At 42.9% G+C, this 23,440-nt stretch overlaps 1 protein-coding gene across 6 annotated transcripts in view; it reads left to right on the forward strand.

Moving 5' to 3' along the window:
* Positions 1 to 23,440, forward strand: part of LOC119962662 (WD repeat-containing protein 7) — an 869,538-nt gene that overhangs the window by 338,093 nt on the left and 508,005 nt on the right. For all 6 annotated transcript variants that reach the window (XM_038790561.1, XM_038790562.1, XM_038790559.1 and 3 more), the window contains one exon: positions 6,144 to 6,257. In XM_038790561.1, the coding sequence (XP_038646489.1) occupies positions 6,144 to 6,257 (114 nt within the window). The remainder of the gene's footprint in view (positions 1 to 6,143; positions 6,258 to 23,440) is intronic.

Below are 23,440 nucleotides of genomic sequence, written 5' to 3' on the forward strand. Positions count from 1 at the left end.
GGTTTAGCACACTAGGCTAAATTGCTGGCTTCTAAAGCAGACCAAGGCAGGCCTGCAGCACGGTTCAATTCCCGTACCAGCCTCCCCGAACAGGTGCCGGAATGTGGCGACTAGGGGGTTTTCACAGTAACTTCATTGAAGCCTACTCGTGACAATAAGCGATTTTCATTTCTTTCATTTCATTTAATTTCATTTTCATAATAAATCAAATCAAAAGATAGGGAGGAAGTGAGGGCTTAAGTGGGTTGGTGCAGACTCGATGGGCCGAATGGCCTCCTTCTGCACCATATGTTCTAATTAAGGATGGAAAATAATTGTTGGCCTTGCCAGTGCTGCTTACATCCCATGAAGGAATTTAAAAGTCAGTCTGCCTTGTGGTGCAAATGCTGTTATATACGTTTTAAACTTTGGAGCTTAACATTGGTAAATTCTTTCAGTGCTTTTTTAAACTAGCAATATGAATAAAATAGGGCATTGTGGAATGCTGCACTGCTACAATGAATAAGCAGTGCGCCACAACTGTTCTTATTCACTGATGGGGAAACTGGCTTTGTTACTATTGATACTATATAAGTTTAAGTTTGATACCGCTCCTGGATCGAACAGTGCCTTTATTATATTTGTAGAAATTTGCAGTTTTAGCAGCTTACATAATGATCATATTACCTCTTTTTTTTGGAAATGGGTCAGTGCAGACTCGATGGGCCGAATGGCCTTCTGTACTGTATGTTCTATGTTCCAATGATTGCTATGTAGCTTGGGTCCCCTTCTGTTAGCCACTCCAATATCCTTCATTTTGCCAAGTGAAAAGATTGTGCTTTTGTAATAGCAAATTCTATTATTCTCTGAAAAAAACATCAAATTCAAGATTTGTTCTAACTGTAGTCTTCAGTAGCATTGATGCAAAGACAGACATGAAGTCTATTTCTGAATAGGAATAGAAGGAATTCTTGCCATAATGAAACAGAAAATAGCATTCCCAGTATTGTTACTTCAGGACTATGTCTGTGTTTGATTTTTGCATCACGTCCCAGGTTTCCATAGAAAAGCACGAGTATAATAGTGTCGTGGAGCGCCAAACTGATCGATACGAAGTCAGCTGCTGTGTTTTCCTTGGGAATCTGTTTCTTTAGAGCTGTTGAAATTTTTTAAATCAATATTGATTGAAGAGAATTGGTGTTTGAGAGAATGCTCAGACTTGCTGAAAATGCCAGCTCCTTCGTGATATTTACAGAGAACAGAACTGCTTCTGAAGGCTTTGGAGATTTTAAAAGCGTTGCCAGATGCAGTTGAAAAACATCCTGATAAAATGTTGGAATTGCAATGATGAAAGTTTTACTGTTTTTCTCTTCTAAAGCTTGTTATTTTATTTTGTACTCTGAAACTTCGTTCAGATTCTGTAGTAAAATCTCAGAAATTGGCCTAAGCAAAGGAATCTCCCAAATAGAAAAGATATGGCGAAGGATGATGTAATCGCCAATGTTTTAATTGTCATCTGATAGAAATGATTGACGTTCATATCCAGCATTAAAGCAAAGTTAGTATATCATCCTTTTTGGAGAAGTGATTTGTTTACTGTTTTAGCAAATTAAAATTGATCTTCAAGCTTGCGAAGATGCGCAAAACCTTGCATTAGTTGCAATAGTAGGAGCTATTTATATTAGCCCTGTCAGCATCAGTACAAATGATCAATTTTGTATTGTTTTATAAATCAGGACAACATTTTCCATCAAGAGAACTTAAGCCCTATTTAATGGAAAGTCATGTATAGGGCGAGTTGACAACACACAAGTGCTTGGGTTTGCAATGTACCCCATTGGATTAAGGAAACCCGTTATCGCTGACTTACATTATCATGTGACATTCTTCCAAAATCTGAATGTAGTCCAACGTCAGTTTATAGAAGCCTAGTACTGCTTTTGACTAGATTTTCATTTTTAAAAAGCATATCTGAAAAATGTAATCATAGCAAATAAGTTATTGTTTTTTAGTCTGCGTTTAGTTTGTTTCAGTAGTAACAGATGGTTAAGTGAAACTTGGCATTAATGATCAATGGTGTTAGATAGACGAAAGCTGATCAGAGTTAATGTAAGAAAGCTGATTTTCCAAGAACCCTAAAGGGCTTGTAGAGAAGAGTTCCAGATGATTCAATTGGATGATTCAGAATGGAGCTCCCAAGGCAGGCACAGCATTAACACTGGTGTTTTGCATCAGTTTCTGGCCACTACTTTGGAATGAATAGCACTTTCTGAATTCATAGATTATGCATAGATTATAGGGTGAAGAGTTGCTAATTGTCCAGTGAATTTTTCTGCTTTCACAAGCCTTATGAGCAGGAGTAGGACATTTTATGGGGAGGGCTTTATACTTTCCCAACATTGCGGGATGCATTGTATGTGTAATTTGAGATATGATGCAGTCAGTGTAACATACATGGAAGGGTAAAGATGATTTTGGATATCTTTTAAATTTTTAAATAAATTTCGAGTACCCAATTTTTTTTCCAATTAAGGGGCAATTTAGCATGGCCAATCCACCTACACTGCACATCTTTGGGTTGTGGGGGTGAAACCCACGCAGACTCTGGGAGAATGTGCAAACTCCACACGGGCAGTGACCCAGGGCCGGGATTCAAATCCGAGTCCTCAGTGCTGTAGTCCCAGTGCTAACCACTGCGCCACCGTGCCGCCCGATCGTGCATTTCTGACGCCAGAACATTGAGTACTGGAGTTGTCATGCCCCTTAGTCTATTGTCGACTAATTGACAGAGATTGATTGCTCAGCTACTCCATAGTCATTGTAACGTATGAGTTAGAATGGCAGCAGGATGCCAAACCACTTGAACCTTGAATTATTTCATCCAGTAACATCCGTGTTCCTTGTTTGTTGCTCTTATCGGGGGCGGATTGGGGGGGGGATGTTTAGCTCACTGGGCTAGAAAGCTGCTTCATGATGCAGAGCAAGGCCAGCAGTGAGGGTTTAATTTCTGCAAAGGCTGAGGTTACTCATCAAGGCTCCACCTTCTCAATCTTGCCCCTCGCTTGAGATGTAGTGATCCTCAGGTTAACTCACCACCAGTCAGCTCTCCCCCCTCAAAGGAGAAAGCAGCCTATGGTCATCTGGGACTATGGTGACTTTATCTTTTTTTTTTACTCATCAGTTAACATCTGCTTTCCAAATAATACTAACTCAGAATATGGTGATTTTTTTGTGTTAGAAGTAAGATATACCAGTGCAAAAGCACTTTTTGATCCTTTTGTATGTAATTTTTAATTAGAGCATGAAAAGATAAAATATTACCTTATTTTGTGCTGGTATTTCATGATTTAAAAAGATTAACCCTGTTATTAAAGACCTATAAACAGAAGAGATAACCACAGTTTTTAAAGGATTAAGAGGTACAACTCTGTTGTGTACTGCTCTCATTCTCACTCAAATGCATGTCACGTAGTAATCTGCTGCAGTCACAAATGAAGAGAGAAATTGAAACTGGTTCACGTGGCATGCATGATCAGCCAATCTGAATGGCAGGGCATGGATTCCCATCAGGCTCCACCTTCAAGGCCTTGACTACAGTGCACTCTCAATCTGTGCACGCTCCTGAGCACTGATTTGTCTGAGTTGGTGTGCTCCTGTGCATGCAGACAGCCAGACAGGCACTGTCTAAAGTGGCTAGGGAGCCTGCCATTGATCGATTGAAATGGTGTGAAGTGAATTAATGTGAGGCAGGCAGTCTGTCTATCAAAGCGCACTAAAAATCTAGGGCAGAACTGATCTATGGTAGAAAGCTCAATTTCCCGGAGTACTGAACCACATTTTCAATGGAAATGTTTTGTACCAAATTTGTCTGTTCTCCTATGTATTGAAGGAATCTAATAAGAGTCAGTAAACATTTAACTCCCAAAACCTATGTGCTGAAGCAATCTGGTATCCACTATTAAATTAATGTAATCAGTTAGCAGATTATAAAACACAGTTTGTAAGTAATCTACTTGGAAAGTTGAATTTACCAAAAAACATGCAAGATGGTGTAAAAACATAAGCATTAGGTTCAACACTGCCTCGAATACAGCATGTTGGTCAACATATGGCCCCCTTTTCAAATTTTAAGCCTGTATCTAAATGATCAAGATGGCAATTATACAGCCATTAATTAAATGCTGGGGGTGATAAATGCATTCCCAGCTGAATGATAAAACTTGTTCTTTTAAACTAATTTCTCTGGATAGCTTATAACATTGTTCCCAGGCACAGCCTGATCTGTTCAGAGGGTTTTAAGTCAATTACCTAAAAAATAAGGGTGACTAAATCTGTTAATAGAGAAGAGTCATTTGTGGGAAAGAGGAGATAAGGTAAAAGTTGAGGGAGATAGTTTTTTTTCAAATCATATCCAGACTTAATGTAAGTATTCAAAAATAGACATGATTGATCAATCAGGGAAAAGAGTGATAAAGACTTGGCACTAAATGACAGCTTGCATTTTACATGACACCTCTAATGTAGGGTGATATTGTACGGCACTTTGCAGATACATAATCAATAAGAAAATCAATGAACCAAAGCAAGAAATATTCGGAGGAATATTTGATGTTGGTCTTCTTAAAGAACAAGAGTGGATTTTATGGAAAGAATTGAATGTAGTTAGTAGACATTTGAAGGTACGGGCGCCATTGGACCAAAGTGGGCCATAGTCAGCTAGCTGGATAGTTGGTGGGGCTTGTAGAAGCAGAGGCTGCAGAGATAGGGACAGAGATACTTGAATGCAAATCTTAAATTCAAAGTATTGGGAGACTTTGAGCCTAGGCAAATCAGCAAGGAAAGCAATGATGGTTGACTGAGATTGATGGATAAGATGCTCGCAGAGAAGTTTTGCATGAGCTGCAATTTACATCTTGTGGAAGATGGGGGCATTGACGGGGGAAAATTGAATCGTTCAGTGTTGTGATGACAGTGGCCAAAGTTATTGCAGCAAATAGGTTGAGATGTGGTGGAGATGAGTCATGCTACAGAGGTAAATTGATGCTTTTGTGGCCTGAGAGGGGAATTAAATTGGCATTCAAGGCATGGAGTTTGTGATAGGGCTAAAAATGAATGAACCATACCTTGCAGCATTGTGAGTGGTGGTGCACTGAATTGCGGTGCTGGTGCATGTTGGGACCCTGAGGAGGCTCTGATGTGTGCATGTGCTGCAATTGCCCTGGGCATTTAAACTTGAGGCTAATTTGTGCTGCCCGAGACCCTTTGCAAATGTCTCTTACACTGATCTTAGTCATGATGTGGAGATGCTGGCGTTGGACTGGGGTGAGCACAGTAAGAAGTCTTACAGCACCAGGTTAAAGTCCAGCAGGTTTATTTCAAATCACTAGCTTTCAGAGCACTGCTCCTGAGGAAGGTAACCTGAGGAAGGAGCAGTGCTCCGAAAGCAAGTGATTTGAAACAAACTTGTTGGACTTTAACCTGGTGTTGTAAGACTTCTTACTGATCGTGGTGTTGGAGACTTGGGCTAGATGTGCTGTACTTTGCCAGATACTTACCTAGAATTGTTATACTCTAAATCACCCCCATTACTCAATTATGTACCTCTTGACCCATCTATGCTCCCAGCTGCGTCCTAGTTGGTTTACTGTGCCAATTTGATGAATCTCGTCTGTATGCATATTAAAATCGCATATGATCATTGTTTTCCCTTTCTTACAAGCCCCCAGTATTTCCTAGTTTATATTGCGTCCTAATGTGGAAGTACCATTAGGGGACCAATAGATTACTCCCACCAGGGGCTTCTTTCCCTTGCTATTATTTCTACCCAGACCAATTCCATGTCTTGATCTCCAGTGCCAATATTATTTCTCACTACAGCACTGATCCCTTCCTTTACTAACACTTCATTTTTGTTTTGTTACATGAAAAATATACCAGAAGAATAAGTTGTTTCATGCTTGAATCTTGCTTTGCCCAACAGAACAATATTACAAGTAATTGGTGTGATATAACTCATTCACAGTGCTTCAGGAAGTATATGTGATTGTTCCACTGATAAGTGGATGCTATGTGGCGTTGGGATTTAAAGGCTAAGAATTAAATTTAATTCAAATGTTATTTTCAAAAAAGAAATTAAATGCTGTTTTTGATGGATTGCTTTTTAGCTGGTGTGACAACAGAAACCTTGCAAGCTGTTGGTGCAGGTCCTGATATACAAGGGGCAGATGCCAAAGTTCAAGAAGAAGAAGCTGACCTAGCAGATGATGACATTACTACAGGTAAGTGGTTCTGTTTCCAAACTTGCAAAAGGGCCTTTTTACTAAAGAATATTTTCTTGATTTTGTTTGAAGAAATCATAAAATGAGATCTATAATACTGATGAAACAATGACTCTCTTGTGTTACCCGAACACAATGCAAAACGTTTGTTCTAATTATACTACATAAAACAGTCATGGCCAAATTAGGATCATGTGATTCCTGCATTTGATTTTTTGCAGTCATATTGAGAATTGTCAAGTAATCATTTCCACTAACCTTTAAGTTTCAACCTGTTCTAATCTTCGTACTTTTTAATAGAGGTTAATTCTGTAATGTAGTGTTAATTGTAGTGCTTTACTATGTTCAGTGTGCCCATTTATTGATAAAACACCTCTACTTTTGACCTTTGAATTTCTGTGTACAGTAGCATTTATAGACTTGTGATATCTTGATGGTTGGAAATTGTTATCTAGTTGAATATTGCTTTGCATATTGGTGTTGCAGACCTTGGCAAACATTGAGGTAATTATGATGGCATAGCCTAGTAAATTAGGTTGAATGGCAGATTTGTAGAATTAAAGTTAAGGATTTTTTTACATTGCTATTTTACCCTTAATTGCTTGTGTACTTGTAATCAAATAGAGGCTCTAGCTGGTTTAGCACAGTGGGCGAAATCGCTGGCTTGTAATGCAGAACACAGCCAGCAGCACGGGTTCAATTCCTATACCGGCCCCTCCGAACAGGCGCCGGAAATATAGCGACTAGGGGCTTTTCACAGTAACTTCATTGAAGCCTACTTATGACAATGAGTGATTATTATTATTATTAGCTTCTCCAGAACTTTGATCAGGAAGAGAGGTAATTGAATGTGACAGCTATGATATTAAAATATTCCAGCAAACACAAAGATGAGTTGGAATTTTTCACATGCTGTTCTTGTTGCCTGAACAGATTATTAAATCTCAATCACTATACCAAATTGAATGCATACTTTGAATGGCTTTCCTTCTGCATTGCTTTTTTTAAACTCCAAAAGTATTTAAATACAATAATAGTCTCAGTCCTCTAATAGTGTTACATTCAGATGTATAGCCATCGGATAACATTTATTTTCCAGTTGCTTTCAATAAATTCACAATATTTTCAACTTTATATTACATGACAGCTTTTCTAGTTGTGGTTTTTCAAGATTGAGTTTGCAGAATATTACCATTTGATGGTTGACATTGAAGCAGTACAGAACCTATTGTCAAGACAGCCAAGTTTTAAAAATATCCAGTCGGGGTATTATTAAAAGAACATTTTAGTACAATAAGTCCATTAGTCTCAGCAGTTGGTCATATTTTGGATTTTAAAAAAATGTTTTCTTTTGGATGCCTTAATCTCTTTCTCCCCATCCCATTCAAAAATGCATAAGATGCTATTTTTTGTTTGTACTCCAATGTTATGTTTGTTTTTATTCATTCACGGGATGTGGATGTTGCTGGCTGGGCCAGAATTTATTGCCCATTCCTAGTTGACCTCCATTTAAGAGGGCATTTAATAATCAATCACATTGCTGTGGATCTGGAGTCACCTGTAGACCAGACCAGGTAAGGTTGGCAGATATCCTTCTCTAAAGGATGTCTCTCACAAACAGGTGGATTTTTACAACAGTCAACAATGATTGCATGGTCATCATTAGACTTATAATTGCAGATTTTTATTGAACTCAAATTTCACCATCTGGCATGGTGGGATTCAAACCCAGATGATTGTTCTGGGTCTCTGGATTACTAGTCCGGTGACATTACAAATATGCCTCAGCCTCTCTCAGATCTCTTTTTAAAAAGAAATAAACAGGTAGGTAGAGATGAAAATTGATGGCCTTAATAGTGCGGATATGTAGTTGGAGTCTTATCTCAGTAACCTATGACACCAAGGTTTTGAACAGTCTGGTTCAGCCAGAGATGTTTGTCATGGAAAGGTATAGAGTCAATTGCTTGGGCATGGAGGAGGCTGATTTCATATACTTCATAGAATTTACAGTGCAGAAGGAGGCCATTCGGCCAATGAGTCTGCACCGGCCCTTGGAAAGAGCACGCCACTTAAGCCCATGCCTCCACCTGATCCCCGTAACCCAGTAACCCCACCTAACCCTTTTGGACACTAGGGGCAATTTATCATGACCAATCCACCTAACCTGCACATCTTTGGACTGTTGGAGGAAACCGGAGCCCCCCAGAGGAAACCCACGCAGACACTGGGAGAACGTGCAGACGCCGCACAGACTGTGACCCAAGTCAGGAATTGAACCTGGGACCCTGGAGCTGTGAAGCAACTGTGCTCACCACTGTGCTGCCGTGCTGCCCATAATTTGGAGACCGTGGAAGGGTTGAGAGAGGTGGTGATATAGTAGAGCTGCATATCCTCAGTGTAAATCTGGAAACTGGTGTGTTTTCAGATTATGTTGCTGAGAGGTAGCATGTAGGTAAGCAATAGGAGGAGCCATGAATATATCTGGGGGACATAAAAGGCATTGGTGCAGGAAGCAAATCCATTGCAGGTGAATTTCTGGCTACTACTGTATAGATAATAGAACCAGACAAATGAAGTCTCACCCAGATGGATGATGGAAGAGAAACATTCATGGAGGATGGTGTCAGAGGCTGCAGACAGATTGAGTAGGGGAGGTTTACCATGACCACAATTACACAGAGTGCCATTTGTGAATTTGTTAAGAGCCATTTTGGTGCGTTAGTTTTTGCAGGATACCATCACATTGTTAACTAATTCTTGTTTGTTGCTCATCACTAAATTTAGTGTGGCCTAACCCTTTGTCAGTTCGAGAAAACTGCCCTGATATTTTCTAGAAATTCATTGCCTTTATCACTTCAGCTATTCTGCTTCTAGCGTATGTGAAAATTGACACCCCGGCCCACTTTGAGCCAGATTTGTTTTTGTTGCGTATTATCATAGAATCATAGAAATTACAGTGCAGAAGGAGGCCATTCAGCCCATCGAGTCTGCACCGGCCCTTGGAAAGAGCACACTACTTATGCCCCATGCCTCCATCCTATCCCCTTTATTCCGGTAACCCCACCTAACCTTTTTTGGATACTGAGGGAAATTTAGAATGATCAATCCACCTAACCTGCACATCTTTGGGCTGTGGGAGGAAACCCACGCACAGGCGGGGAGAGCATATATAGATGAAGAATGCCAATCAGCCTCCATACATCCCCTTTCCTCCCAAACAGGTCACCATTATGTTTCTTAAATGAGCAGTCATTCCTGGAATGTCATGGGCAGCATGTGGCGCAGTGGACCCAGTTTCGAATCCCAGCCCTGGGTCACTGTCCGTGTGGAGTTTGCACATTCTCCCAATGTCTGCGTGGGCTTCACCCCCACAACCCAAACATGTGCTGGTTTGGTGGATTGGCTATGCTAAATTGCCCCTTAATTGGAAAAAAAAAATTGGCTACCCAAATTTTTTTTTAAAAATTCCTTGAATGTCATGTTATATCTTCGTAAGTACTGCTATGTAAAAATCACAAATAGAAAAACACGAGGGGCGGAATTTTACAGACCTGTTGCGGAGGAAGCGGTGCCGTAAAATACAGCCAGCTGCTCAATGATCCGCTGATTTCAGTGGGACCAGAAAATCTTGTGGTGGGAGGAGCCGTAAAATTATGCCTTAGAGTTTGTAAATGATCATTTTGAAATCAGCGAGTGCGTATCTTTAACAAATTCCTGACCTATTGTCCACCTCACCCCTCGACCTTGATACAGATCTTCAGCGTTCTCGCTAAACCCGCAGCCATTGTTTGAAAGATTCCGATTTGTCTCCAGTAGAATGGTTTACACAGGAGAGCGCAATAACTTCTCGGCATAACTGTGAAGTGTCTATAATGTATTGTCAAAAGGATCCTTTCAAAACTTTGTGTTAAATTAAGGCTTGTTTGCTATCTTTATTAAATTTTTATTGAGTAAGTAGAGTCCTTTTAAGAAAAAAAAATAGCCCAAATTAAATATTAGGTTTCTTTCAGTGTGCATAATATTAGGATGAGGACTATTATTGGTGTAATTTTTAAGTCAGACAATATGAATGACTAGAAATTATTTATTATGATGCCTGCTTCTTGTTGAAAAATTCATTTTTTTACTTAGTGCACTGTTTTTGTAAATAGGAAAATAAACTGCCATAAAGAGCAGGAGGAGATGGACTATCAGTCAGAAGTGGTCTGGGGAAATTGACATTTTGCATAATATAGGATAATGCATCAGAAAGCAATGAATATAGATAACATTTTTGTAAGTTTGTAAGAACAAATTAATTAATATTGTTTTAAGATTTTAGACTGTATAAATTCCTGCGATGATTTAGTTTCTGTGAATCAGTTGACTAATGCAGTACTTCCTGACTATTAGGAGCACTACACAGGATTATGATATTTTATGGGTCATGTAAGAGTTTTTAAGGTTATTGGAGGCTTTTTTGAAAGTTGAATTGCTCTTCTGGATTTTGGTTTCAAATAATGTGTGTGTATACATAGTTAAGCACACACAAATGATTGACAGCAATAAAAGCCATTTCCGAATACAACATTAGTTAGATTGATATCTATTTAAACTCTTCAGACCCCTGTAACATGCACACATCTGTGGATTTGGGTAAACAGGCAGGCTGACCTTTGCTAAATATCTTTAAATCTGCCTGTTTACATCTGGCTTCTACGCAGGTGTCAATTATTGTTCTTTAGTTCAGTTGAGGACAATGGGAAGTTTTCTTGCCTCTCTTCCATCTTGTGTTTTATGGGCAATCTTGACATTAAGGTACTTGCCTTATTTGAAATGTACAATTTATGATTAGGAAGACCATGTTCTAGTTTAATGAGCCACCAACTACTGGTGGAATGGACAGCTGAATGTTCTCCATTAAATCTATTACGTGACAGCCTATCCATAGTTTAACATATGTGACAGTTTAACATATTGTTTATTGTTCATAAGATATCAATGCATTGCAGAATGGAACAGTTAATCAAGTTGCTCTGCAGATTTTAGCTCCCTGAAGACAAGCGGGGATGCCCTTGTTATGATTGAGCTCCCTTGGTTTTGTTTTTCTTTCAGCGGGCTGAATGGGGGAGCTTCTCTTTTTTTCTTTGTTCATTAGGTGTGAAACCTGATGGGGACTACCTCACTGGCAGTTATGTCTTAGCTAGTAAATGGGAGTGAGATGAGGGGAGGGGCTATGGACTATAGGACCTATTTAGATAGGTTTTGATGTGCCTAACATGTTTGTCTGGTTGGGGGGGGGGGGGGGAGGAGGAGGTGGTGGCTGGTAAGAAGGGAGCATGGTTCGCAGGCTTTTGAATTGGAGGGAGGAGAGGTAGAGTGCTGACAGCCACCAGGGGGTTTTCTTTGTCTCATTTTATGGGTGTGGTTCGCAGGCATCTTGGTTCCAGGAATTACTTGGAGTAACAAGGTGGTAGGTTTTCTAGCGGGAAGGGTGGTGGCGGATCAGGGAGGTAGGTATGTGATAGCCACTGGAAGGTAAGCTGGTGAATGTATGTGCCCCGATTTGGGACTATTATGAGGAGATTTGGACACACATCAGTTGATTCTGGAGAATTTTAAATTGCGTTTAGAATGCAAAAGTTGACCGGTCTAGGCCAAAGTCAGTTGCCTCTTTGGGGTTGGAGAAGGTGTTGTTGGAGTTTATGACGGAGAAGGGGGTGGGAGGGGGTGTACTCAACTATAGTGATCTCAGATCATGCTCCACATCAGTGGATTTGACATAATAATAATATAATAATGATCGCTTATTGTCACAAGTAGGCTTCAATGAAGTTACTGTGAAAAGCCCCTAGTCGCCACATTCTGGCACCTGTTCGGGGAAGGCTGATATGGGAATTGAACCCGCACTGCTGGTCTTGTTCTGCATTACAATCCAGCTGTTTAGCCCAGTGTGCTAAACCAACCATTAGGTATGTTCGGCTCAGTGACCAGCATGGAGACTAGATGTGGGGTTATTAGCGGACATGTGGTTCTGTGGACGGATATCAAAGCTGATTGATGAGTACGTGGGGTTTAATGGGAATGGGTTGGTCTTTTACCTCAGTATTATGGAATGCCTTGAAAGCGGTGATTAGAAATTAGATCATGTTCCACAAATCACATATGGATAGTGAGGCTAGAGAGGAGTGCCATAAGTTGGTAGTTGGAAGTAGACCGCAAATGCTTGAATGACTCAACCCAGAGCTCCTGGCAAGCATGAAAAAACTGCAGATGCTGTTTGAGCTAACTACAGATAAGGTGGTGTGCCAGTTGTGGTGCTCAAGGGCACTTATGAAATGGAAAGAAGGCCAGTCTTCTTTTGGCTTGTCTTTATAAGTCGGAGCTGCTGGGGTGGGAGGGGGGAGGGTGGTCAGATATGTCAGATATTTTGGAGGGCTTAGAGTTTCCTGAGGTAGGGGAGGAAGTGTGTGAAGAAATGGAGGAGCCATCGAGTCCAGAAGAGTTATGGCAGCGATAGGTTGGATGTAAACAGATGAGGCCTCTGGGCCAGATAGGTTGACGGTGGAGTTTTCCATGAAGTTTGCTGGACAGTTGGTTATGTTACCGGTGGGGATGTTTGAAGTCTCTGTAACATGGGGCTCCCTTCTTGCAGCGTTGGTACAGGCATCGATATCCCTTCTGTTGAAAAAGGACCCCATGGAATGCAGGTCATACCGTCTTATTTAATTTATTCATGTAAATGCCACGTTACTGGCTAAGGTGCTAGCATTGAGGTTAGAAACTTATTTATCTAAGGTGGGGAAGATGAGACAGGATTTGTTCGGGGCCGGTAATCATCAATTGTTGTCCGATGTGTGGTGATTTCTAAATCAGCTTCTTTCTCCGTCTGAAGGGCCTAATCCAGAGGTAATTGTCTCATTAGAAAAGGCATTTGATCGGGTACAATAGGGGTATCTTTTTATGATTTTGGAGAGGTTTGGGTTGGGGCCAGGTTTGTGCCTTGGATACACCTGTGTATAAAGCTCTCTTGGCTAGTGTTCACACCGACACCACTAGCTCGAGGTACTTTCAGTTGCATAGGGGAAGGAGACAGGTGTCCGCCCTCTTGTTTGCATTTGCGATCAAGCCTTTGGCCATCGCTTTGAGGGCGTCAGGAAAGTGGAAGGGGATAATAAGGGGAGGGGTGGAGCACAGGATGCCCCTGTATGCCAATGACCTTTTGCTTTCCGTGACGGACCTGGTCCGCACTACGGGTGATATAATGGAACTATTGAGGAGCTTTGGTCTTTTTCCATAAATTAAATGTGGAAAAGAGTGAGTGTTTTCTGGATACCTCCCCAGGGAGCGGAGCCAATCTGGGGGTCCTTCCATTTCACGTGGCTGGTTCCAGCTTCAGCTATTTGGGGGTCCGAGTGCTCGAGATTGGGCCCGACTTTGTAAAATGAATTATACTAGCCTGGTAAGTAGAGTCAAGACCGACCTGCAAAGGGGGGGGGGGGGGGGGGGGGGGGCGTAGGGGGATAACTTTCTCCTGTTCTTGGTTGTCAGGGTCCAGTCAATCAAGGTGAACATTTTGCCATGATTTTTGTTTTTTTTCCAGCGTTTGAAGATTTTCCTTTGTAAATTTTTTTTGGGCGTGGTCTAAAAGTTGATATCGTGCTTTATATGGGCGGGCAAGACCCCGAGGATTCGTGGGGCAGTCCTTCAAATGGACAGACAGCTAGGGGGCCTAGCATTGCTGAACCTGATATTTTATTACTGGGCAGCTAATGCAGCGAAGGTGTTGAGTTGAAGTAGGGGCTACATGGGTGCGGATAGAATTGAGGTCGTATAGGGGGTCTGGTCTGGAGGCATTAGCGACGGCCTTATTCCCGCTCTCACCAAAAAAATATTATCCATAAATACTGGAAGTTCCACATCCAGTGTTTGTTTCCACTTTGAAGATATGAAGACAATTTCAGCAACATTTTAAATTGGGGTTGGTGGTAAAGCTGGTCCCCATCTGTGCTAACCATCTGTTCGAGCTGGCGACATTAGATAGATCGAGAAATACAGCACAGAACAGGCCCTTCGGCCCACGATGTTGTGCCAAACTTTTGTCCTAGGTTAATCATTAGATGCCATGTTTGGAGGGGGTGGGAAGGGAAGGGGCTGGAGCCTGTGGGCGATTGAGGGACAGTTTGCCAGTCTAGAAGAATTAATGGAAAGGTTTGGGCTCTCGGGTTCAAAACTATTCCGGTATCTCCAGTTCGCAATTTTGCAAAATGGATTTTCCAGACATTCCCCGTCACGCTGCTAGCATCTCCACTGGAGAGTGTCCTTTCGCTCGTGGAGTTGGACGAATGTGGAACTACCAGTATTTATGGATGAATTTTGTCAGAAAACTGTTAGTAGAGGGGGTTAAGGTGAGTTTGGGAGGAGGAGCTGGGGTCCACATTAGATGACGAGGTGACGGGTGAGGCCCTTCGCAGGGTTAACGCCATGTCCTTGAGGCTTGTTTTGACCGAACTTAAAGGTAGTTTTTAGGCGCACCTGACCAAGTCCAAAATAAGTCGCTTCTTGGCAAGCACTGTTCAGGACACGTGCAAGCACTATTCAGTCGGTCTGGCTAATCAGGTGCACATGTTCTGGTCTTGTTTCAAGCTCATGGGTTTTTCGGTCTCTTTCTTTAGCACCATGCCAGTGATTCTGATGGTTGAGCTGGAGCCCTGTCCTTTAGTGGCCGTATTCTGGGTGTCAGTACTCCTGGGTTGGAGGACTACATCTCCACCCACTGCCTCGGTGTGATTGGCAGACCTGATGGAGTTTCTGTACTTCGATAAAGTCAAGTGCACTGAGGGTAGAAATTGAGAGATTCTGTTGGAGATGGCAGTCTTTTATTGTTTATTTCAAGGAATTGGTTCATGGTAGTCGTTAAGGTGGCTGAGGGGTGGGAGGGAATTAAGTTTTGTGAGGGGCTGTTTTATGTTTTTGTTTTTATGGTTAATGTCTGTAATTTTTTTATTTTGTATTTTATAAATTGAAAAATGGTAATTAAAATATTTTAAAAATTGATTGGGGCTGTCTTCCAACTTTGCTCAAATCTTTGAAAAATGGCAATTTCCATAGGCAGACTGCAGCTTTTAATTGCCCAACGTTTATAACTTCTGCTTTGATTGACCTGACTTGCTTATTTCAGTGTTAGTAATTACCCCTTCACTGAATTGTTGAGAATCTGAATTTCATGCGATTTGTCTTGCCTTCCTAAATGGCTAGAAAATGATCGCACTCACAAATTAAGGGACATCCAGATATGTAAAGCTGGATATATTAAATAAATTGCTTGCTGATGGTGTTAATACAATTGAATGATATCGAACAATTGGGTCAAATGGAATGTTTCTGTGCTGTTTAAATTTAGCTCTTGCTCCCTCTCGTTATGAATTAAATGAAATGAATGAAAATCGCTTATTGTAGGCTTCAAATGAAGTTACTGTGAAAAGCCCCTTTAAATAAAAGTCCCTTTATAATAAAAGTTATTATATACTTTTGAAATGTTATGAAGAAAGTATTTGATTTTTTTTTGTTACATTTGCTCAGTCACTTGTAAGGTGCTGATTCTTTCTTATTGTTGAGAATCTATCACTATTCCACTTAAGGGACTGTTCGTTATTATTTTCAACTCCTTTTTTTATCTTTGTAAAAAAAAAAGGAGTTCCTGATATTATTTGTCTTTATTTATACTGGTACCTATTGATTGTTCTGGCATGGCAGAGAGCATGCATGTGGCTGATCTGAAATCTATTTAGCAGATTAAGAGAATGTCACGACCAGTTTGTTGTTTAAATTTATTTTATTAAAATACTACATTAAAGCATACAGACAGCAAAAAACAAAATATTCCTGGGGTAATATCTGGTGCTGTCAGCCTTCGAAAATTAACTAACAGCTTTATCAAGAGATTGTCATTGTTTGCATTCACTATCTGTTTAACTGTTTCATAATCATATGTGTTTAAGTACAGGGACTTCAAAACGTATTAACGCATGGTAAGATTTTCAGCTTGTATGTATTGCATATTGTTATGGGACAGGGCTTAGAAACTCTAAAAGTGCATTATGAAGCTGACCTGACCGACAACTTTTATGTTGAATTTGTCTAGGATGAGCAGAGGAGCCTTCACTTTAGTTGTAATTCATCAGGCTTCCTAAGCCTTTTACCAAAACAAAGATAATTATAAGAATGTAGTTAACATAAAACAAGAATTTGGTATCAATTACAAATATGAAGAAAACACGTCAGCTGCAGTGATCTATGTATATAACTTCAAATGACCCCCCTTCGTAGGTGTTCCAATTCAATACAAAATCCAATAAACCCCCTTTCGAGGGCATGGCCCAACACACTGTAATTTCACTTGAATAGGACTGGCCCTTTCCTTGAGATCCAGACTCCAACAAACAGATTCAAAACTCCTTCCAGAAAGCAACTCTATTTTTAAAGTTACCAAGGCAGCTTGCCACACCCAATGTGCTTTCACTTCCCTGGAACAGCTTTAAAATGAAAACATGGAAACACTGCTTCCCTTCTGCAATACAAAGCAACAAACCAAAACTGAAACCACCTCCGGGCGAACCCGAACAGTGATCCTCTTAAGGCGAACGTAATCTTCTCTGGGCCGAGAAAGCTCGCCATGTCAGTTAGCCAGGATCCCGACTTCGAAGGCATTGAGTCCCTCCAAGCTAGCAGTATCCGTCTCTGGGCTACCAGGGAAGCAAAGGCCAAAATGTCAGCCTCTTTCTCCTCCTGGACTTCGGGTCCGTCGCAACCCCCAAAAATCGCCATGTCTGGACTCGTTACCACCCTTGTTTTCAATACTCTGGACATGATGTCCACAAACCCCTGCCAATAGCCCCTAGGTTTTGGACACGCCCAGAACATGTGAACATGGTTCGCTGGTCCTCCCGCACATTTTGCACACCTGTCCTCTACCCCAAAGAATCTACTCATCCCGGCCACTGTCATGTGGGCCCGGTGGACCACCTTGAATTGGATCAAGCTGAGCCTGGCGCATGTTGCGGTTGCGTTGACTCTACTCAACGCGTCCGCCCATAAGGCATCCTCCATCTCACCACCAAGCTCTTCCTCCCACTTGCGCTTCAGCTCCTCGGTCTGCGTCTCCTCCGCCCCCATGAGTTCTTTGTAGATGTCCGAGACGCTCCCCTCCCCCACCCATCCTCTAGACACTACCCTATCCTGGATCCCCCTTAGTAGCAGGAGCGGGAAGGGTGATACCTGCCTGCGCAGAAAGTCCCGCACCTGTAAATATCTAAATTAATTCCCCCTTGCCAACCCAAACTTCTCCTCCAGCGCCCTCAAGCTAGGGAAGCTCCCCTCTAAGAACAGGTCCCCCATCCTCTTAATTCCCGCCCTTCGCCATACTCTGAACACCCCCCATCCAAGCTCACCGTGGCAAACCGGTGATTGTCACATATTGGGGACCAGACCGATGCTCCCACTGCTCCAGCGTATCTCCTCCACTGACTCCAAATTCTCAGGGCCGCCACCACTACGGGGCTGGTGGAGTACCGCACCGGCGGGAACGGCAGAGGTGCCATTACCAACGTCCCCAGACTGGTGCCCCGACACGAAGCTGCCTCCGTCCGCTCCCAAACCAACCCCACCCCCACCACCCACTTCCTTATCATGGCTATGTTAGTCGCCCAGTAATAATTGTTAAAATTTGGCAGCACAAGCCTCCACTCCCCCCGGTTCCACTCGAGCATCACCTTCTTCACTCGCGGGGACTTACCCGCCCTCATAAAGCCCAGGATGATTTTATTGACCCTCTTAAAAAAGCACTGCGGTATGAAAATTGGGAGACACTGAAATACGAACAGAAATCTCAGTAGGACCGTCATTTTGACCGTCTGCACACTCCCAGCTAGCGACAGTGGGAGCGCATCCCATCTCCAAAACCCGGCCCTCATCTGTTCGACCAACCGGGACAAGTTCAACTTGTGTAACTGGCCCCAGTCGCGTGCCACTTGTATCCCTAAGCACCTGAAACTGGCCCCTACTAACCTAAACGGCAGCTCCCTCAGGCGACCCTCCTGGCCCCTCGCCTGGACTACAAACATCTCACTCTTTGCCATATTCAGTTTATACCCCGAAAACCGACCAAATTCCCCCAAAATCGCAATGATTTCACCCATCCCTGCCCCTGGATCCGATATGTATAAGAGCAGGTCGTCCGCGTACAGCGCAACTCTAATTTATTACTATCTATAAACATGAGGCATAGTTTAATGATGTCAAAAATGTTCTGTACTGTAAAATATTGGTGAAATGTGCAAACTTATGTCATCCCTCTGCCACCTTACATTTGTATACGGATAAAATAATGCTGTAAATAAAAACTGAGCTTTTTTACTTTTTCTGAAGATTACTGAGTCCCAGCATGCATTAAAAATGACTAATATTGCCTTTAAACAAGAATTTGATCTACCTTGCGCTTCCCTCACCCTCCCCCACCCTTAAAAGCATTGTGAACTCGAGCTGATATTTCAGTCAATGTTCAGTAACAGCATCAAAAGCTCAATGTTCTAATTCAATGATTCAGTTGCTATGTCACTGTCTTGTTGCTAAAATTGTCATTTCCAAAAATATCCAATGAAAGAAGTTAGTCTTTACCCTATTCAGTATTTCTAACTAGGCTTTCACCTGAGCTAGTCTTTTTGAGGCATCATAATTTCCTGGTACCACTCATCTTTCTCCTGTACATCTTCCTCCGATCTCCTATTTTCTCCAGCAGAGTTCGTCCATTGCTTGTGTTATATTTTATTGTTACAGGTAGGAGTGCTTATTGTGCATTTGGCTGGGCTATCAATGGCTATTTCTTGAATGTATATAAAAGTACAAAGGCTGGCCTGTTTGTGTGGCCAACTTGAGTTGTTTTCATAATTTATTGCATATCCTCATTTTAATGTCACTGCCTTCTGCCTCTGTCTTCCATGAGAACAACATTTCAAAACTGGAAATCCTGTCTGTCAGGAGTTCACGAGGATAAAAGTAATATAACAGGTTGGCAGTTATTTCTGTTGACTCATATTTAGGTTTAACTAGTGGATTCTGATCCTAATTAAATCCAGTTTATAATCATTTTCTATTTCTGCCATGGACCTTCATGTGACTAAGCAGGCTGATTTTGAACCCACAGATCTTTGAGAATGTGAGACAGATATCCCTTGAGTGATCAGATCCCGTGTATAGGGTTTATTTCCTTTCCTTCCTCTTTTGCTGTCCCTCTTCCCCTTCATTAAAGTGGGGCTTAAGCTTGATGGGACAAGTTGTTGCTTCATCTCATCATTAAGGTCAATATCACCATGCAGCAAAGAGAACTTCTGGGTGTCTCTGAAGCATTCTCTTTGTCCTACCATGGAACGTTGGTCATTTCAGAGTTGAGAGAACTGGCCAGAAGACCATAAGACATAGGAGCGGAATTAGGCCACTCGACCCATCGAGTCTGCTCCGCCATTCAATCATGGCTGATATTTTTCTCATCCCCATTCTCCTGCCTTCTCTCCATAATCACTGATCCCCATATCTATCTCTGTTTTAAAGACAGTCAGTAATTTGCACTCCACAGTCTTCTGCGGCAAAGAGTTCCACAGATTCACCACCCTATGGCTGAAGAAGATCCTCCTCATCTCCGTTTTAAAGGGTCGTTCCTTGAGTCTGAGATTGTGTCCTCTGCTTCTAGTTTTTCCTGCAAATGGAAACATTCTCTTCACGCCCACTCTATCCAGGCCACGCAGTATCCTGTAAGTTTCAAAATCCCCCCCCCCCCCCCCCCCCCCCCCCCATCCTTCTAAACTCCAATGAGTACCGACCCAGAGTCCTCGACCATTACTCGTATGGCAAACTCTTCATTCCAGAGATCATTCTTGTGAACCTCCTCTGGACTCTTTTCAAGGCCAGCACCACCTTCCTTGGATACGGGGCTCTAAACTGCTCACAACACTCCAAATGACCAGAGCCTTATATAGCCTCAGAAGTACATCCCTGGCCTTGTATTCTAGCCCTCGACATGAATGCTAACATTGCAGTTGCCTTCCTAACTGCCGACTGAACCTGCACATTAACCTTAAGAGAATCGTGAACAAGGACTCCCATTTAGGCATCTTCCCATTTAGAAAATAGTCTCTGCCTCCATTTCTCCTTCCAAAGTGCATAACCTCACACTTTTCCACATTGTACTCCATCTGCGACTTCTTTGCCCACTCTCCTAGCCTGTCCAAGTCCTTCTGAAGCCCACCTGCTTCCTCAATACTACCTGTTCCTCTACAGATCATTGTTTCATCTGCAAACTTAGCAACTGTGCCTTCCGTTCCTTCCTCCAGATCATTAATCAGGGGAGACAGTTTTCAGACATTCTGACACAATGGCCAGCACATCAAAGTTAATATTGCAGGAATTTTGCCTGAACTCTTGTGATGTTTGTTTGAAGGATGTGGTGGTGGCATTGTTGATGGAATTTCTATTGTCCTCTTTTGTGTGGCTGATATGCTGTCCCTGTCTCGCTGCTGTGCGGGAGCGTGGTGGCAAAAACTGCAGTGCACATTAGAACTTCAATTGACTTGCAGACGTCTTCCACTCAACACAGTTGCAGCCTGTCATCATGGAGCACTTGCCAAGTTATGAAAAATATACTGGACATCCAGATAGTTGTAGCACGAGCCTCCCAATTTACCTCTCTTCCACGACCAAGACGTATTGCTGAAATTTCTTAAAGGGGTGAACTGAAACCCGCAGTATGTTCTTGGATCTCCTTGTCAATGGTGGCCTATCTGGAGAGGCTGGTATTTAGTATTCTAAATACTGTGGGCTACCTCACAGCTGGCTAGACTAGAGTCTGGGTTTTGACGCTGTCTGCTACCTTCCACTCAACACAGTTGCAGTCTGTCATCATGGAGCATTTGCCAACTTAAGGAAAACCGCCTGTGGTCATCTGGGACTATGGTGACTTTACTTAACATCCAGGAAGGGAGCAATGCTTGTCAGATGTTAATTATCACAATTAATTAATCTCTTATCTTGCCAATATTTGGAGGATTACATGAGTTCATCGGAGTGGCATGCTTTGCTTATCTCCACCCTGTTTCTTCAATGACCTTTCATCACAAAGTTAGAAATGTAGCTGTTTGCTGCCAATTCCAAGTGTTCACCTTAATTCAAAATTTCCTGATAGTGAAACAAATGTATGCCAGCATACATAAAAAGACTATCAGGTGACCTCCGCTTGTGACCATGGAGTGATTGGTCACATAAAGGGCTGTTCCAGTTCAAAGTCACAGAAAAGGGATCTTTTTACCCAAATCTGGGTGGAATTTTGATGAAAAGGCGTGGGTGAATGTTAGAGGAGTAGTTTTCCCTGGAATGGTGTGTCTTCCGATTACAAGACCCGGCAGAAAACAGTGAGAGGTTTGGCTGGAAAGTTGAAACAGTCTTGTGCTTCACAGACGGTCTCTTCCAGCATGCAGGCGGGGGAGGGGTAGGCCCTAGATACCAGAACTGATGACTTTTATCAAGGAGGAATTCCAGAAACCGAGGAAAGAAATGCATGAGGATCATGCAAAGGCCATTGCAGAAGCTGTGGCACCCCTGAAGAGTACTTTGGAGTGGATGGAGAGGTGTTTGGAGGTGCAGGGGTCACAGATTTGGAAGATTGAAGGAGTGATCTCGGACCACAGCGATCTGGAGACGGAGGTGGGGCTCCTAGGAGACCTTTGTAAAACGCTGAGGGCAAAGGTGGAAGAGCAGGAGAATGCCTCGGGAAGCAGAACCTGCGAATAGTGGGCCTGCCTGAAGGAGTGGAAGGTGTGAGTGCCACGGGGTACGTCTCGAGGATGCTGGCGAGACTGGCGGCAGAAGGGTTGCTAGATAAGGAACCTGAAGTGGACCGAGCGCATAGGTCTCTGAGGCAAAAGCCTAGAGCTGGGGAACCACCACATGTGGTGATCGTGAGACTCCATATACTTGTGGAGAAGGAGAAAATTCTACGGTGGGCCAGGGAGAAGCTGCGACTTGGAGGGAAATGACGTCCGGATTTTTCAGGACACCGGAGCCGAGTTGGCAAAACGGCAGGCAGGTTTCAACAAGGTGAAGGCGGTGCTGCATCAGCGGATGATCAGGTTTGGGGTGTTCTACCCGACGAAATTATGGGTGGTGTTCGGAGGACGGGAGTATTATTTCGAGACCCCAGAAGCGGCCGAAGACTTCATTAAGGAGCATAAACTGGCGGAGAACTGAGTGGACAATGTTTGGGAACTGGGGTGCTGGCACTATGTAATGGTCGGGAGCATGGTTGAAGTGGGTGTAGGGAGTAATATTTTTTTGTGGGGGGTGGGGTCTCTGTTCAACGTTGTGATTGTGAGGAGTTGTAGGGGTGAAAAGTTTATGTGGGGATGGATGTTCCCACCCCCCCAGCCCCTCCTGTTTTATGTGACTGTTTGTGTTTAACATCTGTTTGTTTGCTTTTGGAGAAGGCTACCTGGAGTTCAGGAGAAGTCCTTGTTTGCGTGAGGGAGGGTAAGGCCAGCAGGAGACCTTCTTCTTTGATCTGAGGGGGGGGGGGGGGGGGGGAGAGGGGGGAGGTCATTAGGATGTGCCTTTGGGCAGGGGCAGCCGCGCCAGCAGGTTATGCTGGCGAACGGAAGTGAGGTGGTGGGGGAGAAGGCAAAGAGGGGTGGCAGTGGGTAGGGGGGAAAGGGGAAGTGGTGGGGAAGAAGGGGAATAGCGAGGCGGGGGGGGGGTTTCTGTGACGCGGGGAGGGGAGAGATGACATGGTCAAGGCGAAGAAAGGGACCATCTGGGATGGGCTAGGTACAGAGTGGAATTAAAGGGGCAGGAGTTAAGTGGGGAAGATGACGGACAGTAGAGGGGATTGGAGGCGCACGCCTCCGGTAAGTTTAATAACATGGAACGCCCGGGGACTGAATGGGCCAGTTGAAAGATCGTGGGTGGTCGCGCACCTCAGGAGCTTGAAAGCAGGGATGTCTTTTTGCAGGAGACACAGGGCAGGTTTTTCACTCGGGGTTTGGGTTTGATTTGAAATCGAGGGGTGTGGAAATTTTAATGAGCAGAAAAATGGGATTTGTGAGTGCGAAGGAGGTGAGGGATCAAGGTGGGAGATATGTGATTGTGAGTGGGGTATTGGAAGG

The sequence above is a fragment of the Scyliorhinus canicula genome, chromosome 3 (assembly GCF_902713615.1).
Source record: "Scyliorhinus canicula chromosome 3, sScyCan1.1, whole genome shotgun sequence".
Taxonomy (NCBI): domain Eukaryota; kingdom Metazoa; phylum Chordata; class Chondrichthyes; order Carcharhiniformes; family Scyliorhinidae; genus Scyliorhinus; species Scyliorhinus canicula.